We start from the raw sequence: 22,146 nt of genomic DNA, 5'->3' as shown, positions 1-22,146 counted from the left end.
ATATATATAAATTAAAGTGTCGTTACGACGATAATCGTTACATATATGTCTCGTTTTGAAATCTTTAAGTTAGTAGTTTTGTTTTACATATGTAGTTCATTGTTAACATACTTAATGATATAAATAATTATCATTTTATCATGTTAAATATAGTGTAAAAATATCTTAATATGATACATATGTACTTAGTAAGACGTTGTCATAACGATAATCGTTATATATATCGTTTCGAGTTTCTTAATCCAATAGTCTCATTTTATGTATATAACGCATTGTTAATATACCTAGTGAGATACTTTCTTATCATAATATCATGTTAACTATATATATGTCCATATATATATCACCATATAGTTTTTACAAGTTTTAACGTTCGTGAATCGCCGGTCAACTTGGGTGGTCAATTGTCTACATGAAACTCATTTCAAATAATCAAGTCTTAACAAGTTTGATTGCTTAACATGTTGAAAACATTTAATCATGTAAATATATCAATTTCATTATATATATATAAACATGGAAAAGTTCGGGTCACTACATGAGTTATAGTCCCATTTTTACTATCTAATTATTTTTTAGACGAGAATACATGCTGTTTTATAAATGTTTTTTCGAAATAGACACAAGTACTTGAACTACATTCTATGATCGATTGATTACACCGGATATTTCCCCTTTTTCTGGTAACCTAAGAATTAGCGTTTATTATACACCCCTCATGTTGGAAAATGGTATAGGGCCTGTATAATGGCCACTAATTGACGCGAATCCTAAAGGTAGATCTACGGGCACTAACTCCCCTCATACTGGAAAATAGTATGCTTTAGTAATTCGAATTTTTGTATATTAGCTGCGCGCTGTATACTGGGAAATATTCTATATGCATGTTGTTAAGGTCGGTTAGCAGATGTTTATCATATGAATGATTTTTATACACATGATTTGTGTACGCTATATTTAAATGAAATCTTGTGGTCTATTATTATTATGAATTATTATATAGGAATAAACCTATGACTCACCAACATTTTTGTTGACGTTTTTAAGTATGTTTATTCTCATGTGATTATTAAACGCTTCCGCTGTTGCATGTTAGCCTAAGGTCAAGATTTGGAGTCGGCATGCTTTTCATAATAATTAAACTTGCATTCGGAATTTGTGTTTGTAATATATTGTCTACTTTTATGTAATGGTGTATGTAAAAATTATGTACTTTGAGGAGATTGTCTTTGATCGACAATCTAAATTTATGTCATTAAACCTTTATTCATATAATAAAGGTTATGGTTGTTTTTAAACAAATGCAAGATTTGAAAAACGTCTCATATAGAGGTCAAAACTTCGCAAAGAAACCAATTAATATGAAACGTTTATATTATTCATATGAACGGGGCATTACACACCTATCATCGAAAAGTACCAGGTATCGATTTCAATAGATAATTAAAGATTTTTAGGATTTCTGTATAATCAATTGGATCTTTATGAATATTCAATACGAATTGATGCTGCAGTTTATGAACTTTATTATGAATTCAAATGATAGGTGTTTTAGCATGAAAAACCATTATGGTGTGATGGAAATAATGTTAACATGAATTCGTTATTGCTTAGCTTGATAATTTTGTTGTACAAGGCTTTCACCGAGATGAATAATGCTATAAATATTTATAAAGCAAGAAAAAGTGGAAGTTTTGATGTGGTCTAGCGGTTGGTGGCCTGCCTCCTTTAGAGGAGGTCAGGAGTTCGACCCTCGTTGGCTACATATTAAAAACACAATTTCATCACTGTCATGAAGTATCCACCCATGACACATTTCCTATATCGTTTTTTTTGGGGGGGGGGGGGGGGAGGGGGGGGGGGGGGGTAAAAGGGAGGGGGGTTTTACTTGGCCGTGCCCTTGGATCGGTTTCAAGGTTTCCTCCCGGGCAGAGATGGAGGAGGAGTTATTATCACTGCATCGGCATAGTCGAAACGGGAGATGATCGCAACGGGTGGTTTAGTCCCCCTCGGGTGATCCCAATCGCTGTAAAAAAAAAAGCAAGAAAAAGTGATTTTGAAAAAAGAAAGGATATGTCCAAAATAATAACATTTATCACCAAGTGTCTTTTTTAAATGTTTATATTTTCATGTGATCTTGATGCCTAAAAAAAAAACGAAAAAAACGAAAAAAAAATTACTTCACCCCAAAAAAGTGTTTCCCTCTTGATTAAATATATATATATATATAGTCAAAAGATCAAACGAGAATAAAATAGGGTACAAAACTGCGAGAACTTTTAATTTATGAAGTTTTTCACATCTGAGTAGATTGAAGTATATATATATATATATATATATATATATATATATATATATATATATATATATATATATATATATATATATATATATATATATATATATATATATATATATATTGAACGGTAGATTGAATTATATATTAATGTTGATGAAGAGTGAGAATGAATATAATATATTTACCTATATAATCAAATATATTGTTTCTCGTTCACATGTGAACATTTATATAATTTACAATTTAACATGTAATTTGCAGTTTGAACTTGTTTGTTAATGATATGATCATTTATTATTTTTTTAATAAAAATATTCTTTTTAAATATATTTTCATGTGGTATAGTCAATGCCACATGTCGGCCTATGTGGCTCGTTTTGTGCCACGCGGACTGATATGTATGCACTTACTGGCACACAGACTAATATGTAAGTTCAATCTGTTGCTATACAGACTGACACGTAGGCACATATTGACACGTGTCACTAAGTCACACAGGCTGACACATGACACTGACGTAGAAAAAATTTGTTAAAAAATAAATTATATAATATTTTTTTAGGTTGCTAATGTCAGTCCGATCTACCTACTTAATGGTATATATGATGATTCAAATTGAATATTAATCTGGTTTGGTCGTGAACATACTCGTCATCTTGTATAACCTGAACAAGAAAAGTCTTATATCAATTATCACCATAAATACTTATATACATACACAAAATATCTACAAACATGTCCATATACTTATTATACCATAAACTATCAAAATGTTATCGAATATATATTTCACGATATTCATAAAATCACTTATTTTATATTCCTCAAATATGTATATTATTAATAATGTTTTATCGGTGATTTAAAACAATGAAAATGATACATCAATCACTTAGAGCCAAATTATACTTTCAGTCTTATAGTTAAGTCACAATCAACGATAGATTACGATCAAAATACGTGAAGCTAACCAAGCATAAAAAATACACATTTACATTTATTAAAATATATATTTAATTGTAATTGTAACAAATTTCAATCCATTGGCGACGATAATGTGACATTCTTGATGTTTGAATTTTCTTATGGCATATCATATTGATTTTTTATCACAATACTTTTATGGCTTGATTTCAAATTATATTATAAATATATTTCTATTTTATTGAATATTGAATATTCACCAGATTTCCATTAACTTGTTAATTCAATATATTGCAAATGAATAAATAAATTGAAATTAGATGGATACGAATATGAATAAATAAAAATTTAATGAATGTGAATCTGAATGTGACACTATCCGATACATATATGATCCATTGTCGTTTATTTGAAGATTGGGATCGTATCAAATTTTGATGGATGAAGTTGGAAAGAAATCGGGCGAGTTAGGAGTAGAGAGACTTGCTCTGCCTACTTGAAATGGTTAATACGTGAGTTGAGTCATTTGGGTTCAGTTTGATGACAGAAACACAAATATTGGATGTTGTTGATTGCAAGTTTCTTGAGTTTTCCGGTACTATAAAATGTTGCAAAATCGTGAAGAAATTGTAATTGGAAATATATATATATATATATATATATATATATATATATATATATATATATATATATATATATATCAATCAATTTATTGTTTTTTTTTGTTCTGTGAACTGTACATATGTAGTAATCAATATTTGAATTCTGGTAAACAATGTACTTTTCACATTAAGTGAAGCGGATGAAGGAATTTAACGAACTTTGTTAATGGACTCCTCGTGTAATTTTGTCTTAAAAATATATAGTGGGAGGGACTAGTTAGTGCAACATACTTAAAAGACTGTTAGTGTCAGTTAGTGGGAGGGACTAGTTTGTGACACGAAAATCAATTTAAGGATTGTTTTGCAGGTTCTGAATGGGAGGATGGTGTGGGTTAAATAAACCGGCACCACTTACAAATGGTCTTAGGGCCAAAACTGCAACAAACACAAGAAAATCGGGCTCCAAGTGTAAATTATAAATCACAACGTTTTTGCCGCCTTGCCGGAGCCCGGTGAACAACGGCAGCTTCAACAGAATTCCGTTAAAAGTAAATAGAAACGACAATCATGTTCGTTACTAAATTCAATAAAATCAGGTACACTTCTCAAATCCTTCAATCTACAATTTCATACTCCCTATTTCCAACACAATCATTTAACCTATTTCACTCACATAACCAAAACCCTAACGAAACCTATAATTGCAATATAAACAGTAACGAACAACACGTGTTAGATCAGTTATCTATTTTGTTACCAATTCGTCATCAGAATACAGATTCAGTTACAAACCCTAGGTCAGAAGTAACTCAATTGAATCAAAATGATGATATGCTGTTGTCACCGGAAGATAGGTTGAGAGGGATTTTTATTCAGAAATTGAACGGAAAAACTGCGCTCAAACGCGCGTTAACTGCGGCTGTGGTTGATATTGATGTAAGTTGCGAGTTAGTTGCTAAAGTGTTGAATAGAGGGAGCTTAGATGGTAGACATATGGTTACACTTTTCCAGTGGGCCGTTGAGCATGGGAAGGTATTTGAGGATGTTGATAGTTATAACGTAGTTCTTCGAGCGTTAGGGAGACGGAAGTTTTTTGATTTTATGATGAGTGTGGTAAGTGAGATGAGGAGGAAAGGGTTGGAGCCAAATTATGAAACTTTGTTTATATTTATGGATAGTTATATTAAGGCTAAGCGAATATCAAAAGCTGTAAGTATGTTTTGGAACTTGGAAGAGTTTGGGATGAGATGTGATTTAGAGTCGTTGAAAGTTATGCTTCGTTGTCTTTGTCAACGTTCTCGTGTGTCGACTGCGAATTCGATTTTAAGTAGAATGAAAGAGAAGGTGAGGTTTGATGGTGAGACGTATAATATAGTCATTCGCGGGTGGTCTAAATTTGGCAGGGTTAATGAAATCGAGAGGCTTATGAAGGAAATGGTGGAAGATGGATTTGATCCTGATAGTTTGACTTTTAGCTACTTACTTGAAGGATTAGGTAGATGTGGTAAAATTGATGACGCGGTTAAGATGTTTGAGACGTTAAGAGAACGAAAAATATGTGTGTTAGATGTTGGTATTTACAATGCAATGATCTTTAACTTTATCTCGATTGGTGATATTGATGGATGTTTGAAATACTATGATGATATGTTGAGTAGCAATTGTAAACCGCACATGGATACTTATGTGACGATTATCTTTGGTTTTCTTAAAGTTCAAAGGGTAGCAGATGCGATTGAAATGTTTGATAAAATGATAGTCCGGGGGATCATGCCAACTACAGGGATGGTGACTTCAGTTATTGAAACCTTATGTAGTTATGGCCCACCACATGCTGCTATGATGATTTATAAGAAAGCAAAAGACGTTAAGTGTATAGTATCGATAACTGCTTACAAGATATTGCTTATGAGGCTTTCAAGATTTGGTAAATGTGGCATGCTTATGAACATATGGAATGAAATGGAACAAAGTGGTTATCAATCTGATGTTGAAGTTTATGAGTACATCATCAATGGGCTTTGCAACAATGGTCAACTTGAAAATGCTGCAACCGTGATGGAAGATTGTCTGAAGAAAGGCTATTGTCCCAGTCGACTTGTTTGTGCTAAGCTGAATAACAAACTCTTAGGTTCAAATAAAGTAGAGATGGCTTATAAACTATTTTTAAAGATAAAAAAGATGCGTAATGATGAAAATGCACGGAAATATTGGCGAGCTAAAGGGTGGCATTTATGAGGTTTCACTGTGATGAGATATGGTTCGAGTGTTAGGTTGTGTAATTTGATCGACTGTAGCTTGTTGGAAATCGTTGCACTAAGCAGCCACGCACCTAAGCATATTTGCAGGTTCATAGATTTCTTTTCATTTCTTTAGTGTTTTGTGCTAATTCTTATTTCTTAAGTATGTGATATATTATTTGAGTTCTCCTAATGAAAGCTGCTCAAGTCAAACCTGCTTATAAGAATGGAAAAGGGGTAGCATATAGTCGTAGGCAGTTGAGGAGTCCCTCTGATACCATGTAAATTTTGAGCCAGAGTAAATACTTTATTTCCATATGATCTGAAGAATTTTAAATGTCAACACATTTCGTGTTTTCATTAAGCACAAATAACAAAACCGGTAATGTATGGTATGTTCACTTGGTGGAAAATAGTTGTTTGACTTGTCGGAACACTAATGGTCATCACTGATGGGTTACTATATATAGTTGCAGTTACATTTAAGGAGCTATGACACAGTAAGCGGGTAATTTTGTACTTTAAGTTTCTTGATAGATTTTAGCAGGTGGCATGTAACAACCTGTCCCTCTTTGATAGAAATTTAGAAGTGCAAGTACCTTCTAAGTTTAAAGCAATGGGGGTGTTACATGGAAAAACTAGTTTGGTGCTATCACTGAGTTGATTGCTTTAGTTTTATAGGCAAAACTTCTCATAAAAAGTGACATGTATAAACAAAAAACATAAATTTCATTTTATAGTTAAAAAAGTTAGTTACATCGTAAATACAATAATAATCCTAAAGTTATAGATTTATAAGATCTTAAGCAGACACATACATCTTCACGAGAACATGCCTCTTCAATCTTCTCTAGCTTCATATACGAAGTGCGGCATGGGCTTTTGTAAAGCGTTGCGTAGCACCCAGGGCAAATCTCAATACAGTAGACAACCTTCATCTTCGCAACTTCCCGAAATCCTCCGAGTACACTTTAAAAAGCCTATTTATAGAAGGTGATTTCAGCACCTTCCGGGCAACCTAAGGGATACCAAGTGTTAGCCCGACAAACTTGGTCTCATGAGCAGAACGCGCATCGGCCAAATCTTTAGCTTAGTGGAATTAGTAGCAGTTAGAGCATGTTTCCTTGTTTTGTTATTGTACGTCTTGCATTTGTTATTATAAATTGCAAGTCTATTTCTATAAAATGAGTATGAATGAAACAGTTTGGTTTTATCCAAAGTTTCTGTTTCTTAGTCTAGTTTCTTGAGAGATTGACTATCTCGAATAGGTTATGAGCTTTATACTTTGATCTAATTTCACTAATCAAGCATTCTTGATTTTTTTTTTTTTTTTTTTTTAACAGCTAAACATCTATCCAAATTGTTAAATTTGTTGTGTACATAGAGTTTTTGAGTTTAGACTTTGATTTTATACCTTTTCATTTCAATGTACGGAGTAACAATTTGCTTAATTTTAGAGTTGAAATATTTGGAAAAATAAAATATTCAAATAACTACTCGGTTTAGTATTACTTCCTTTTATTTTTTGTGCAACTCGAAAAATAATGAATTACGTACTCTTTTTCTTCTTCTTTACTATCTTTTCGAATGCATGTAATAATTCTTTTATAATAAAGTTAATTATTATTCTGTTGGTCCCTGTAATTTACCCAAGAACTATATCTGTCGTCCCTGTCTATTGAAAGCTATACTACTAGTCCTTGTGGTTTTACAAACGCACCGTGGTGGTCCGAATCCTAACGACATTTAACTTTAGTCCGTTAAAACACTTTCAGTTCACCTCCTTCTCACTTCACCTCTTTCGTTAATCAAAAAATTTATAAACACTAAATTAATATCTTCACCATGAAATTGAATCATAAGCCTAATCCGGACAGAAATTTAAATCAAAAATTAAACTCATTCCTCAAATTCAAACCACCGTTTCAACCTGCAAACTTTTTCTTCATTTCAACCTTAAACTTGTAACCAAACCCATTTATTAAAGTAACCTGCAAAAAATCAGTAGCCTAAATTGAACTTAAACAACAAGATGAAAATATCATTGGCGGAAGCTACGATGGCAATAATAATAGATTGAGCGACGGCGACAGTAAGAGATCGATGGCAAACCATAAGACTATCCTTGGCCTCTTGGTTCTCCAGTTCCAACTTGTGTCATGAATTGGCCATTATTCATTTTTCTTTCACCCCAAATTTTAGTGGTTGAATGCTGTAAGTTTTTTTTCTTGTTTTACACTAGTTAATAATAATATTCACATTCATATATGATTTCAAATGTTTCTTGTTATTTTGTTACCTTTGGGATTTCAAGTGTTGTGTCATAATATATTTTCAGTTAATAAAATGGGGATTGATCCTCAAACTTGGGATGGGATACATTGTCTACTTAAAGCTGCTGGTTGAACAACTAATGTAAGTTCATTGTATGTTCCAATCTTCATTAATACAAATTCTGTGTGTGTGTGTGTGTACTACCATTAAAATTTACTTTGCAGTAGTTCATCATATCTTCCAATCTCAGTTGCTACAAATTGTGTGTGTGTCTACCAACAAAATTTCTTTCTTAACTTATGGACGTTGTAGTGGTTACAGATTTACGTAAACCGTGTTCATAATTATTATATACAACTATTTTTGGTAAACAATGATTCCTAAAAGGCTAAGTTATGGTAAATTTGTTTTGAATTGGATAGATAGATGCAAATATACTTTCATGAATCCCCAATTGCAAAGTTATATGTAATGTATGCCTCAAAAGCACACCTAGCTGCTGATTTCATAAATGAAGTACATGTATGTATTCACACCATTGGTAGTATTGAAGACCTGAAATTGATGTGTACAAAGGATGGAGGTGGTTTGTTATGTCAAGGGGGTTTCTGGCCCCGGCCTCTAGAAATTTTTGTCGTTAATAGCAATTAATTAGTTTTTTAGAAACAATAGATGATAACATGCGATATTAGCCCCACCCCCCCCCCCCCCCCCCCCACCCCCCCCCCCCCCTCGTAATTAAAATAATTACTAGGCGTGTATAGTTTACCTTTTTAATCAAGCTCCGTCTCTGGTTGTGTAGTCAGTTTCATTGTATCACTAGCTTTTCTGTGTGTCACTAGTAGTATTGAAGACCTGAAATTGTCTGTGTAGTATCCATTTCATCAAAATGTTGATATGAATCTAATAACTTATTTATTATTGAAATTCTAACTCAATCATGTTTGTGAGTTTTGTGCGAGTTAGTGGAGTTTTCCAGAACACGACACTAAGTATCCATATCTTTTTACGTGCTCTAAATGTTCTGAATTACGCGAGTTTCCGGAACACGGCACTAAGTAAGTAAATCTAGTAAAAGCATGCAAACACAATATCATTTTTGTTGAGGGGCCATTATGTGATTGGAGGCACGTAGGCATTGATGACTTATTTTTTTTGCTGAGGTGTCATTATGGAAACACAATTTCATTTTTTTTGCTGAGTTGTCATTATGTGATTGGAAGCATTGATGACTTATTGTAAAGTGATTCGAGGCACGTAGGCATTGATGCGTCATTGTATATATATTGGAGCCACGTAGGCATTGATGACTCCTTGCATATAGTTATATATATGTATATAGAATATAGATATAGATAGTTTGATATGTTACATTTGAGTTTTCCGGTGCACAACACTAAGTAAGTATAATCGCTTTCACTTTGGTTTGATTAGATCTTTCAAATTTAATAGCATATATATGCAATTCCTTTTTGGGCCTTGTTGAGTTTACATGCAAAATTCTGTTCCCAAATTTCACAAAACGCTACTTTTTCCGAATTGCAAGTCTTGAATTTTTTTTATTTTTTTTACTGTGAGTAGCTCCAAATGTTCGTGCTTATGTGGGTTTATGCAAATTTGAGTTATGAGCCAATTTGTTGTTTAACTGTAAATGTAACAGATAAAATTAAAATAATGCTACTGCATTTCTCTTTATTCTCCTTCCCTTCTCTTTACGGGCCGAACTGCTTTTATTTGAATGTTAAAGAATATTATTATTTTTTTTAATTTTTACTCAGAGCAGATGCCTTCCTTGATAAATTGTTGTTTCGTTACTGTGCATATGTTGAGAATTCATGAATAATTATTACTTATTTCCTTTGCTGTTAAAAAAAATAAAAAAATTATTACTTATTTCTGTGTTGTAGGATAGCTGTATTATGCAAATCTGTTTGCTGTTCATTAAAATTAGAAGTACAGAGTCTTTTTCTAGTTAATTATGTTTTTTTATTTCACATGAATTATTATTATTGATCTCTTTTACCTAGGGATTTATTTGATCCAAAAGCAAGAAGATGGTTCATATGACTGCATTACCCTTTGATATTCTTAGCATGCTTAATGTAACGTTGATGACTATAATGTTTGTTTCACCAATCAGAAGTTAACAGTTCATACTAGTTACTAATTTACGCAATCTATAAATCAATGCATAGTGAGTTTGCTGATGGTTGAAATCCATGTTTTTCTTATATGAATTAAATATCGTAACTAACTGCTTTGATGACATTAGGGTATTAAAGGCTTGGTCATTTCTCCATTAGTTTCATATACTTCTTGATTGAATTTAGTTTGGTAAATGTTTAAAGGGATCATTTATATTTTGTGTGAAATTGATTTCATTGAAATAAAGATATCAGAGGTGTTTCAATATCTTAGTTGTATCCATGAAGATAACATTTTCTTCGGGTAAATTAATGATTCCCATTTGCTACAAGGCTTATCTCATTATTATCGAATGAAATTCAATAAATATTCAATTTATAGGTTTGACTTTCGTTTTCTATAAACACGTACATAGTTTTGTGTTGTCGACAACTCTTTGTACGTATTTGTTGTTCAATGAACTTGTAATTATGAATAAATTTAGTTTTCTAGTTAATGCAAATTTCTTGTTTTTATTAATGCTGTTTTTTATATATCTTGTGATTGCAGATATAAAGCAAGAATATGATGATGCAGTTGACACAATTACCCGTTGATGTTTTGAGAATGATTATTATAATGATGGTCACTTCTCCTGATGGTGCTGGACATTTGGCAAGGTTTGCTGCAGTGTAAGTATTCAGTGCTTATTTGTTTTTTTTTTTTTTTTTTTAACGATGCAACTTGGATTGGATTGATTGCTGTAATTAGTGATTTATTTTTTGATTGCAAATTATGTGCAGATGCAAACAGTTTAGGCAGTTAGTGAACCATGATAGTGTTTTAAGCGTTGTCGGGTTTGCCCATTTGACTGCAACTGATGTCTTTGTAGAATATGACTACGGGAGACATCATCACCCACGTGACCTAATTTGGGTGTGTGCCCATAATGGCAACCCAGCTGCCAAGATTATGTTGGCAAAGGTAGTAAGCATTTTCCAGAACTGCATGTATAAATAACAATTTGAAAAAAAAATTAAAAAAATTGTGGGATTGATTTATGGGTTATGCTTACCTTGATAATATGGGTCAAAAGTTGCCTCAAGTACATTGTAGTGTGTAGAAACTTCTAGAATTATAATCATAATATTTATGCATTTGTTAATTTTAAATTTTTGTAAGTGTATTTGGACAGACTAACTATAATCATAATATTTAATTTATGCATTTGTTTTTTGGTTCAATTAAGTGGCTTAAATGATCTTTTATATATACGCTGCTATATGTGCTTGTATGGTATTTTGCAGGCTCTATTATGCCAGGATGCATTTTTCTGGGATATGATTTTGGGGCGCGATGAAAGAGTTATTTTTGGAGATCCGTCTGGTATTGGTATTCTGTGCCATTATGAACTCGTGAGAAATTTCATTCGCCGTGGAAGTGATTTAGATATTTCTAGAAGTCGTTGGTGTTTGGTATGGTACGGGTATGAGTATCTTGGGTATAATGTGTCTCGTGAAAGTGGATATGTCCTTGCTCTCCACAGAATGTGCAACTTTTATCTCACGAAACGTGAAATTCTATCGACAAATGTACAAGAAGATTTGGAAGGAGACGATGCAAGAATTAATGAAATTGTTAGTCACAAGGAGAGGATCTCACCGCCAACTTCGGGTGAAGCTCTTAGAGAGGAAGTGCTTCAAATATATAATCAAGTGGTCTCTGATTAGGCGTGAGTGATCTGGACTGTATTTAAAACACACAAGTATAATTAATAAATAAATAATAATAAATAAAGTTTAAAAAACCTTTGAGAAGTATCTGTTTGTTTGTCATTGAAAAGTTTTTTTTTTTTTTTTCTCTTTTAACGACAGTATCTACATCATCAGAGGAGATTTAACCACATTCGCGATCATATGTCATTCACACACACGTTAGGAGGAAACTCAATTCGCACAGTTGAAGGTTGAGAAAACCCTCTCTGAGAAGCTAATTGTTATCAATTAGTTCTCGGCCCTAAGATTCAAACATGCGCCTACACGGAGAGGACAAACAGACCGCCTCCTCGGATACCACTCAAACAACGAACGTTTTTTATTTTTATTTTTTATTATTTTATATATATATATATATATATATATATATATATATATATATATATATATATATATATATATGAAGGGAAAAGTTAATGAGTGCTATAAGGATACATGGTAACACCATCGAAGTGCAAAATGACATTTAAATTGGTTGTCTTGATATGGGCTCTAGCAGTTACCTTTGGTACATCGCCCCGAAAGTATAATTAGGACAAGTATGCAAAACCAATGTGACAACTTTAATTATCTGTCTCGACAAAATTACGTCATTGGTCCCTAAACTTCGTATGAAATCGGTGACCTTTATCTTTATTTTTGATATAGTTGACCTCTAATTATTCAATTGTTACACGGTTGGCCCTAGAGCTGAGGCCCGTTAGCTATATCCCTTCAAGTTTGAACACGTGACTCGCTTGTGAGGTCGCACGTGAGGGCATATTTGCCCATTTCTTTTTCTTTTTTTTGTTTTGTTCCATTTAAACTATCATTCTCAGTTCATATCACGTTCACTCTCTCATCTTCTTCTTAAAACTTTTGTAAAGCCTTGATTCATATCACCCAACATTGATCGATCAATGTCGCTCGATTTAACTAATTCGATTCGAACGGGGATGGACATGATGCAGTTATACGGTATGAACGACCTTGATTTTTGTATGTACAAACGATAGCGTCATGATGTACGAGTGACAGCGCTACGACCACACCAACATTCAACCATTTCGGATTTCAATTTGTATTTAATCGATTTCGTCATTCGTGAAAATTTAGGGTTTTTTGTTTTAGGAACGAAGACAATTGGGTGTTAAAAAGTGTTAGAAAATCAGTTAAAAGGAAAAAAAAAAAAAAAAAAAAAGGGGAACTGGACAAACATGCCCTCACGTGCGAGTCGCATGTTCAAATTTAACGGGATATAATTGACGGGCGTCAATTCCAGGGTCAACCCTGTAACAGGTGGATTTTTTGAGAAGTTAACTAAGTCAAAAATAAAGATATACGTCACCTATGTATTTTCATAAAAAGTTTAGGGATCAACAACGTAATTTTGTCTAACAAATATTTGTAACACCTAATTATTTTGATTACTATTATTATCATTATTATGAACACGATATAAAAGACGATTAAAAGCTATTAAACGAAACGATTAGGAAATAATGAGTAAGAGTATCATGATGAAATTAAAATATTATAAGATATTGATTTAGATAAAATTATCGTTCTTATTATTTTTATCATTACTATTATTATTAAAAGTATCGTTAGTATTAAAACTATCATTTTAACAAAAATTATCATTTTAATAGAAATGTCATTGTTACTATAAAATATCATTATTATTATTATTTTAAATAGAATTATTATTTTAAAGATAATATTAAAAATTATCGTAAATATTAAAGTTATCATAATTAGAATTATCGTTTTATCATAATGTCATCTTAGTAATTATAAATATTGATATTTTTATAATAATAATTATTATTACAAAATAATACAACTTTTACTTACTATCATTATAGATATTATTTTATCAAATAAATATGTGATACAAACATATTTTACTACGTGTAATAACTTACTTTAATAATACCTATCATATTATCTTTATGATATTAAATGAACCCTATAAATTTTATTACTTAATATATATATAAAAGTATATTTTATTACATAAATTTAATATAAAATTTTATTTATTAATAAATAAATTATATTATTACTCTAATAAATCTTTTAAAAATATTTAAAAATATAAAACGACGATATTTAAACTATATATTAATCATGTATAGATTTTTGGAAATTATTTTGAGTCAAATTTACTTTTGTTGACTTTTGCATATTAGTCTCGAGCATTAGGATTGTGGTACACTATGACTTGACCTAATTTGTTAGACAAATATTGACCAACACATAATTATATATAATTAATTTAGGTTCGTGAATCTGAGGCCAACCTTGCACTTGTTTAATGACGTTATATGTATTTTTACTACGAAATACAGTATGGTGAGTTTCATTTGCTCCCTTTTATATATATTTTTGGGACTGAGAATACATGCGCTGTTTTTATAAATGTTTTACGAAATAGGCACAAGTACTAAAACTAATTCTACGTGGGTTTAAACCAGAAATATACCCTTAGCTTGGTAACATTAAACTACTTGTCTATGTACGGTAGGCGCGAATCCTAAAGATAGATCTATTGGGCCTGACAAACCCCATCCTGACTATGGGATGCTTTAGTACTTCGAGGTTTATATAACACACCTGATTGGTGTACTTTCAGAGGGTAAAACATGAAAGTTAAGGCTTGTTACCGGGTGCCTACAACTTATAGAATACTTTTATACACTTGCGAGTGTACATATATTTATAAACGGAAATCTTGTGGTCTATTAATATATTGAAATGATTGTTATGATAAACCTATGAACTCACCAACCTTTTGGTTGGCACTTTAAAGCATGTTTATTCTCAGGTATTAAAGAAATCTTCCGCTGTACATTAGCTCATTTTAAGGATATTACTTGAAGTCATTCATGGCATATTTTGAAAGAAGTTGCATTCGAGTCATTGAGTTCATCAAGATTATTATTAAGCCAAATTATAGTTGGATGTATTATGAAATGGTGTGCATGCTGTCAACTTTCGTTGTAAAGAAAGTTTGTCTTTTAAAAACGAATGCAATATTTGTAAAATGTATCATATAGAGGTCAAATACCTCGCGATGTAATCAACTATTGTGAATCGTTTATAATGTATATGAACAACTCATATTTTAAAGTATTTGTCAATATGCTTCATCTAGTGCTGATTCTTGATATACTATCTCAATCAATAGTATAATCAAATCATACTATAAACTAGTCATAACACCATATAATAAGTTAGACCCTATATATACATAAAAATGATTCGATGGATCAGTAACACGAAATAAGCCCAAGTAATCAATCCAAGATTTTCTTTTTCTTTTTTTAAATCGCGCCTTCTAAATTTATAGGGTATTGTTATTTAGAAGCCCAACGATGTGGGATACAGAAGAAATTTTTTTAGCTTAATTTTAACATATCGTTTAATTATGCATTTATACTTATAAACTTTTGTTAGATATTTTCAACCCATAAAATGGAGTGGACTAAGCAATTGCACCATTTAAAATTTTCAACCCATAAAATGGATTGATCGATAAACATGCGAGTAACATTAACCAAATACGTGGAGTGGACTAAGCAATTGCACCATTTAAAATTTTTAATATACAACAAAACAATATAAATGGAATTAACTCAGTGTTCTATGAGACAACTAGTCTTTTACATTTCTTCTAAAGTTTGTAAACATGACTACCATAACACAATGTCAACCAGAAAGTTTGATATGAGCAAATAATATTACTACTAATTACTCATTCTGTCCCAATTATATTGCAATTGTCCGCTAAATTTCTAACGCGTAAAAATCAAATCTCGGAAAAAATTAAAGTCGGGAAAAACCAGTTCAAAACCGAAAAATTCTGATTTCAGAGGGCCTTTTTTTCTTCTCGATCAGGGCACTCGAATTCTCGCAACCGGCCCTGGACTTATGACTTAAAGATCAGTAACCTTTATTACTCCGGTGACTTTTTAGCGGCGGCGGAGTATCAGTGGTGGTGATGGAAGAACGACGGTGGTGATACAAAGACGGAGCAACAGTGGTGGTGATGGATGAACAATCAGCAACCTTTATCAATTTAGTTAAATAATTTGTATTATTGTAGGTGAGGTGACGATGGTTTAATGGAGATGTTTCCATTCATCAGTATTGATTAATGATGAAAAAGAAAAAGGTTATCGAAGAAGAGAAGAAAGAAAGTTGGTGAAAGTGAAAAAGGTGAATGAAAGATTTGGAATAAAAAGATGTTTTTGTCCTCACATGCCTTTCACATCACATGCCTAATATCAACGTAAATAGTTAACGGATGTTAGGGGTAGGGATCACAGATGATTAAGGTGCAAACTACAGGGGCCACCAATGATGAAAAAGTACAGGGATCATAAGTGATTTCTGATACAAACCACAGGGACTATTAGTGAAACTTTGTCTTAATAATTCTCTATAATACACTACAGAGAGTGAAAATGTTACAAAAGATGAAGGACTAAATATAAAAAACCGAAATCCGTACCAAAAAGGAAATCGAATTTGGAATGGTATAATAATATTTGGCATTGATCTTGTGCCATTTGCATTTCTCTGTTATAACAATTTGTTCTTATTCTTTCTGCTTTTGTAAACCAACAAAGGTACGTAGTATTGATTTTATCGGTCGCATTTCTTATTTTTTGTTTAATTTTTCATAATATAATCGATCAATCGATCGTTTTTTATAATCGTTTGTTTTGTTACTGACGGATAGATTTTTGTGTTTAATTTGGTGAATGCAATAATAATAAAGAAGAAATGGGGCGATTGTTTGTGATAAGTTTGGAAGGAAGTATATACAGTTGCAAGCATTGTAATACTCATTTGGGCCTCTCTGATGACATCATCTCTAAGGTATTAGTAGTATATTCTATACATATACATATATTACTTATACTTACAATACATTATACATATTTTTCTGCTTTATTATGTATGCCTATATGATGATATGATCAAACCAAATGACTATGAAAATGTTTTAGGGTTCCACAATACTAATATAGTCCCTTTTTATATTTATCCTTAGTTTAATAAGGGTAAAGGGTCGATCATTATAGAAATGTGGGTTCGTTTTACGTTTAAAAGGATACAACTGTTGTTTTATCCGAAAACACACTCATCTGTTTTTGTTATACTGAACATTCTGTATCAGTATTACCATGTAGTAGATAACAAGATACAAAAGACATTATGTATATAAGGTATCTCATCATGGCTGATGATGTGGCAACTTATTTGGCCATCACGTTTAATTAATTTACTGGTAAAATAATGAACAAGTCACTGGATTCGTACACTAGCAATAATTAGAGGTTTGATACGTATGATTGAAACACATACAATATAATAATTTTGGGTAAACTCTGATTCATTTTCTAATATTTAGCCCCATGTTTTTGGGACAAGTAGCGACAAAGATCACTTTTAAAGGTTTTAAATATGCAGTTGTAGACAATATGTGTTAGCCTCTTTTTTTCTTTAATTGGAAACTTTATAATGATTTACTTCTGTCAAAATATATATGGTTTACATAATTACATTACACCATAATTAACATTTGCATACATGGAGTTTGTTTTCTCTTTAGGCATTTTATTGATATCAATATCACTATACGAGTATACATGTTACCCAAACTTTTGCACCCAAGGGGTCAGTAGGAACTCCTTTACTGATTTTGGGCAGAAATTGCCACGTCTAGTTGGAAATGTGTCAATTAAATTTGTGATTACCCAAAGGTAAATATTCATCGTGGTAATCCATCTTTTAATGCGGGGATTATATACTATTAATTTATTGAATTGAATCACCTTACATAAAAAGAGAAGTGGGATTTTTATATGGAACAAAAGTTGTTACAAAGTTAATTTTTTATATTGTACCCATCTTGTCATGTTCCCTTGCCCACCCATTTTGACACATATTTTGTGTCAGTTGTGGCTTTTTGTGCCTTTAATTGATTATCCTTTATGTTTTATCATTCGGATTAACATACATATCTGTGTTTGATTTAATTATTGATAGGCTTTCCACTGTCGACATGGAAGAGCTTATCTCTTCGACAAGGTGTAAGTGTTCATGTTTTAGTTTTTCATTTTGTAGCTAAAAGTTTTTTATTAAGTTGCTTGTCACTTCAATGTTAATGTGTTTCCTTCCAGTGTGAATGTGACTGTTGGAGATAAAGAAGAACGGATGATGATAACTGGATTGCATACTGTTGTTGACATATTCTGTGTTGGATGTGGATCTATTGTCGGTTGGAAATATGTGAGTTATTACTTTTAATCGTTCTTCACATTCACTCTCAAAAACTTTTGTTACTTCTGGCTTTTAACAAGGGTCGATTACGTAAATTATAGGCACCATGAAAAACTTACTGTTTTTATAGAATTCACTTCAATTTTGGAAAGTCATACATGGCACTTTTTAGCTATCAATATTGACACTTGCCGAATTATGTTGTCTTCATCAGACATGGTCCTATTTTGTTACTATTACGTACGCACTACATTGTTATTGAGTTTTTTCTAGTAGTGATAGTTTGTTTTTATTTATTAATCATGAACCTGAAAAGTCAAATGTGGTCTTGTGCTTGGGATGGAGGTAAATACATAGACATGATTCTAAATACATAATGAATATTGTTAATTTCAGGAGTCTGCACATGAGAAATGTCAAAAGTACAAGGAGGGGAAGTTTATTCTCGAGAGGTAGGCAAGTTAGCTTTAATTTTTGTTCGTCATTCACAAGAAAAATTGTTCATTTACTAATAAATGGATTTAATTGGTTTGTGTTTATCTCATTTTATATTATAAACATTGGGTTAACAACATTTAACAAGATCGTTAACCTAAAGGTTTCAAAACAACACTTACATGTAACGACTAACGATGACTTAACGACTCAGTTAAAATGTATATACATGTAGTGTTTTAATATGTATTTATACACTTTTGAAAGACTTCAATACACTTATCAAAATACTTCTACTTAACAAAAATGCTTACAATTACATTCTCGTTCAGTTTCATCAACAATTCTACTCGTATGCACCCGTATTCGTACTCGTACAATACACAGCTTTTAGATGTATGTACTATTGGTATATACACTCCAATGATCAGCTCTTAGCAGCCCATGTGAGTCACCTAACACATGTGGGAACCATCATTTGGCAACTAGCATGAAATATCTCATAAGATTACAAAAATATGAGTAATCATTCATGACTTATTTACATGAAAACAAAATTACATATCCTTTATATCTAATCCATACACCAACGACCAAAAACACCTACAAACACTTTCATTCTTCAATTTTCTTCATCTAATTGAACTCTCTCAAGTTCTATCTTCAAGTTCTAAGTGTTCTTCATAAATTCCAAAAGTTCTAGTTTCATAAAATCAAGAATACTTTCAAGTTTGCTAGCTCACTTCCAATCTTGTAAGGTGATCATCCAACCTCAAGAAATCTTTGTTTCTTACAGTAGGTTATCATTCTAATACAAGGTAATAATCATATTCAAACTTTGGTTCAATTTCTATAACTATAACAATCTTATTTCAAGTGATGATCTTACTTGAACTTGTTTTCGTGTCATGATTTTGCTTCAAGAACTTTGAGCCATCCAAGGATCCATTGAAGCTAGATCCATTTTTCTCTTTTCCAGTAGGTTCATCCAAGGAACTTAAGGTAGTAATGATGTTCATAACATCATTCGATTCATACATATAAAGCTATCTTATTCGAAGGTTTAAACTTGTAATCACTAGAACATAGTTTAGTTAATTCTAAACTTGTTCGCAAACAAAAGTTAATCCTTCTAACTTGACTTTTAAAATCAACTAAACACATGTTCTATATCTATATGATATGCTAACTTAATGATTTAAAACCTGGAAACACGAAAAACACCGTAAAACCGGATTTACGCCGTCGTAGTAACACCGCGGGCTGTTTTGGGTTAGTTAATTAAAAACTATGATAAACTTTGATTTAAAAGTTGTTATTCTGAGAAAATTATTTTTATTATGAACATGAAACTATATCCAAAAATTATGGTTAAACTCAAAGTGGAAGTATGTTTTCTAAAATGGTCATCTAGACGTCGTTCTTTCGACTGAAATGACTACCTTTACAAAAACGACTTGTAACTTATTTTTCCGACTAGAAACCTATACTTTTTTGGTTTAGATTCATAAAATAGAGTTCAATATGAAACCATAGCAATTTGATTCACTCAAAACGGATTTAAAATGAAGAAGTTATGGGTAAAACAAGATTGGATAATTTTTCTCATTTTAGCTACGTGAAAATTGGTAACAAATCTATTCCAACCATAACTTAATCAACTTGTATTATATATTATGTAATCTTGAGATACCATAGACACGTATACAATGTTTCGACCTATCATGTCGACACATCTATATATATTTCGGAACAACCATAGACACTCTATATGTGAATGTTGGAGTTAGCTATACAGGGTTGAGGTTGATTCCAAAATATATATAGTTTGAGTTGTGATCAATACTGAGATACGTATACACTGGGTCGTGGATTGATTCAAGATAATATTTATCGATTTATTTCTGTACACCTAACTGTGGACAACTAGTTGTAGGTTACTAACGAGGACAGCTGACTTAATAAACTTAAAACATCAAAATATATTAAAAGTGTTGTAAATATATTTTGAACATACTTTGATATATATGTATATATTGTTATAGGTTCGTGAATCAACCAGTGGCCAAGTCTTACTTCCCGACGAAGTAAAAATCTGTGAAAGTGAGTTATAGTCCCACTTTTAAAATCTAATATTTTTGGGATGAGAATACATGCAGGTTTTATAAATGATTTACAAAATAGACACAAGTACGTGAAACTACATTCTATGGTTGAATTATCGAAATCGAATATGCCCCTTTTTATTAAGTCTGGTAATCTAAGAATTAGGGAACAGACACCCTAATTGACGCGAATCCTAAAGATAGATCTATTGGGCCTAACAAACCCCATCCAAAGTACCGGATGCTTTAGTACTTCGAAATTTATATCATATCCGAAGGGTGTCCCGGAATGATGGGGATATTCTTATATATGCATCTTGTTATTGTCGGTTACCAGGTGTTCACCATATGAATGATTTTTATCTCTATGTATGGGATGTGTATTGAAATATGAAATCTTGTGGTCTATTATTATGATTTGATATATACATATATAGGTTAAACCTATAACTCACCAACATTTTTGTTGACGTTTTAAGCATGTTTATTCTCAGGTGATTATTAAGAGCTTCCGCTGTCGCATACTTAAATAAGGACGAGATTTGGAGTCCATGCTTGTATGATATTGTGTAAAAACTGCATTCAAGAAACTTATTTTGTTGTAACATATTTGTATTGTAAACCATTATGTAATGGTCGTGTGTAAACAGGATATTTTAGATTATCATTATTTGATAATCTACGTAAAGCTTTTTAAACCTTTATTTATGACATAAAGGTTATGGTTTGTTTTAAAAATGAATGCAGTCTTTGAAAAACGTCTCATATAGAGGTCAAAACCTCGCAACGAAATCAATTAATATGGAACGTTTTTAATCAATAAGAACGGGACATTTCAGTTGGTATCCGAGCGTTGGTCTTAGAGAACCAGAAAATTTGCATTAGTGTGTCTTATCGAGTTTGTTAGGATGCATTAGTGAGTCTGGACTTCGACCGTGTTTTCTTTAAAAATGATTGCTTAACATTTTTGTTGGAAACTATATATTTTTAACATATGAATATTATGTGATATATTAATCTCTTAACGTGTTTGATATTATGTGATAGATGTCTACCTCTAGAACAAGTCCCATTGACTCACCTAATAATAAT

At 31.8% G+C, this 22,146-nt stretch overlaps 2 protein-coding genes across 3 annotated transcripts; both read left to right on the top strand.

Annotated features, from left to right (window-relative positions):
* The first annotated feature begins 4,287 nt into the window (after nt 1–4,287).
* LOC139903026 (pentatricopeptide repeat-containing protein At5g15010, mitochondrial-like) lies at nt 4,288–12,274 on the top strand. Of its 2 annotated transcripts, XM_071885792.1 has the most exons (5): nt 4,288–6,173; nt 8,404–8,480; nt 11,034–11,155; nt 11,267–11,447; nt 11,771–12,274. In XM_071885792.1, exon 1 carries the CDS (start codon nt 4,393–4,395, stop codon nt 6,061–6,063), a length of 1,671 nt encoding a protein of 556 aa, XP_071741893.1. In that variant the 5' UTR covers nt 4,288–4,392; the 3' UTR covers nt 6,064–6,173; nt 8,404–8,480; nt 11,034–11,155; nt 11,267–11,447; nt 11,771–12,274. The 2 variants fall into 2 exon arrangements, with proteins under 2 accessions (XP_071741893.1, XP_071741894.1); XM_071885793.1 differs by lacking the exon at nt 11,267–11,447.
* Nucleotides 12,275–16,811: 4,537 nt separating this feature from the next.
* LOC139899541 (protein yippee-like) lies at nt 16,812–18,970 on the top strand. Its single transcript, XM_071882371.1, has 5 exons — nt 16,812–16,854; nt 17,007–17,107; nt 18,281–18,324; nt 18,415–18,523; nt 18,911–18,970. The coding sequence occupies exons 2-5, from the start codon at nt 17,012–17,014 to the stop codon at nt 18,968–18,970; spliced, it is 309 nt and encodes a 102-aa protein (XP_071738472.1). The 5' UTR covers nt 16,812–16,854; nt 17,007–17,011.
* The last annotated feature ends 3,176 nt before the right edge of the window (nt 18,971–22,146 follow it).

This window comes from Rutidosis leptorrhynchoides, chromosome 3, assembly GCF_046630445.1.
Source record: "Rutidosis leptorrhynchoides isolate AG116_Rl617_1_P2 chromosome 3, CSIRO_AGI_Rlap_v1, whole genome shotgun sequence".
NCBI lineage: Eukaryota > Viridiplantae > Streptophyta > Magnoliopsida > Asterales > Asteraceae > Rutidosis > Rutidosis leptorrhynchoides.
The sequence above is the reverse complement of the archived record's forward strand: the minus strand, read 5'-3'. Positions and strand labels throughout refer to the sequence as shown.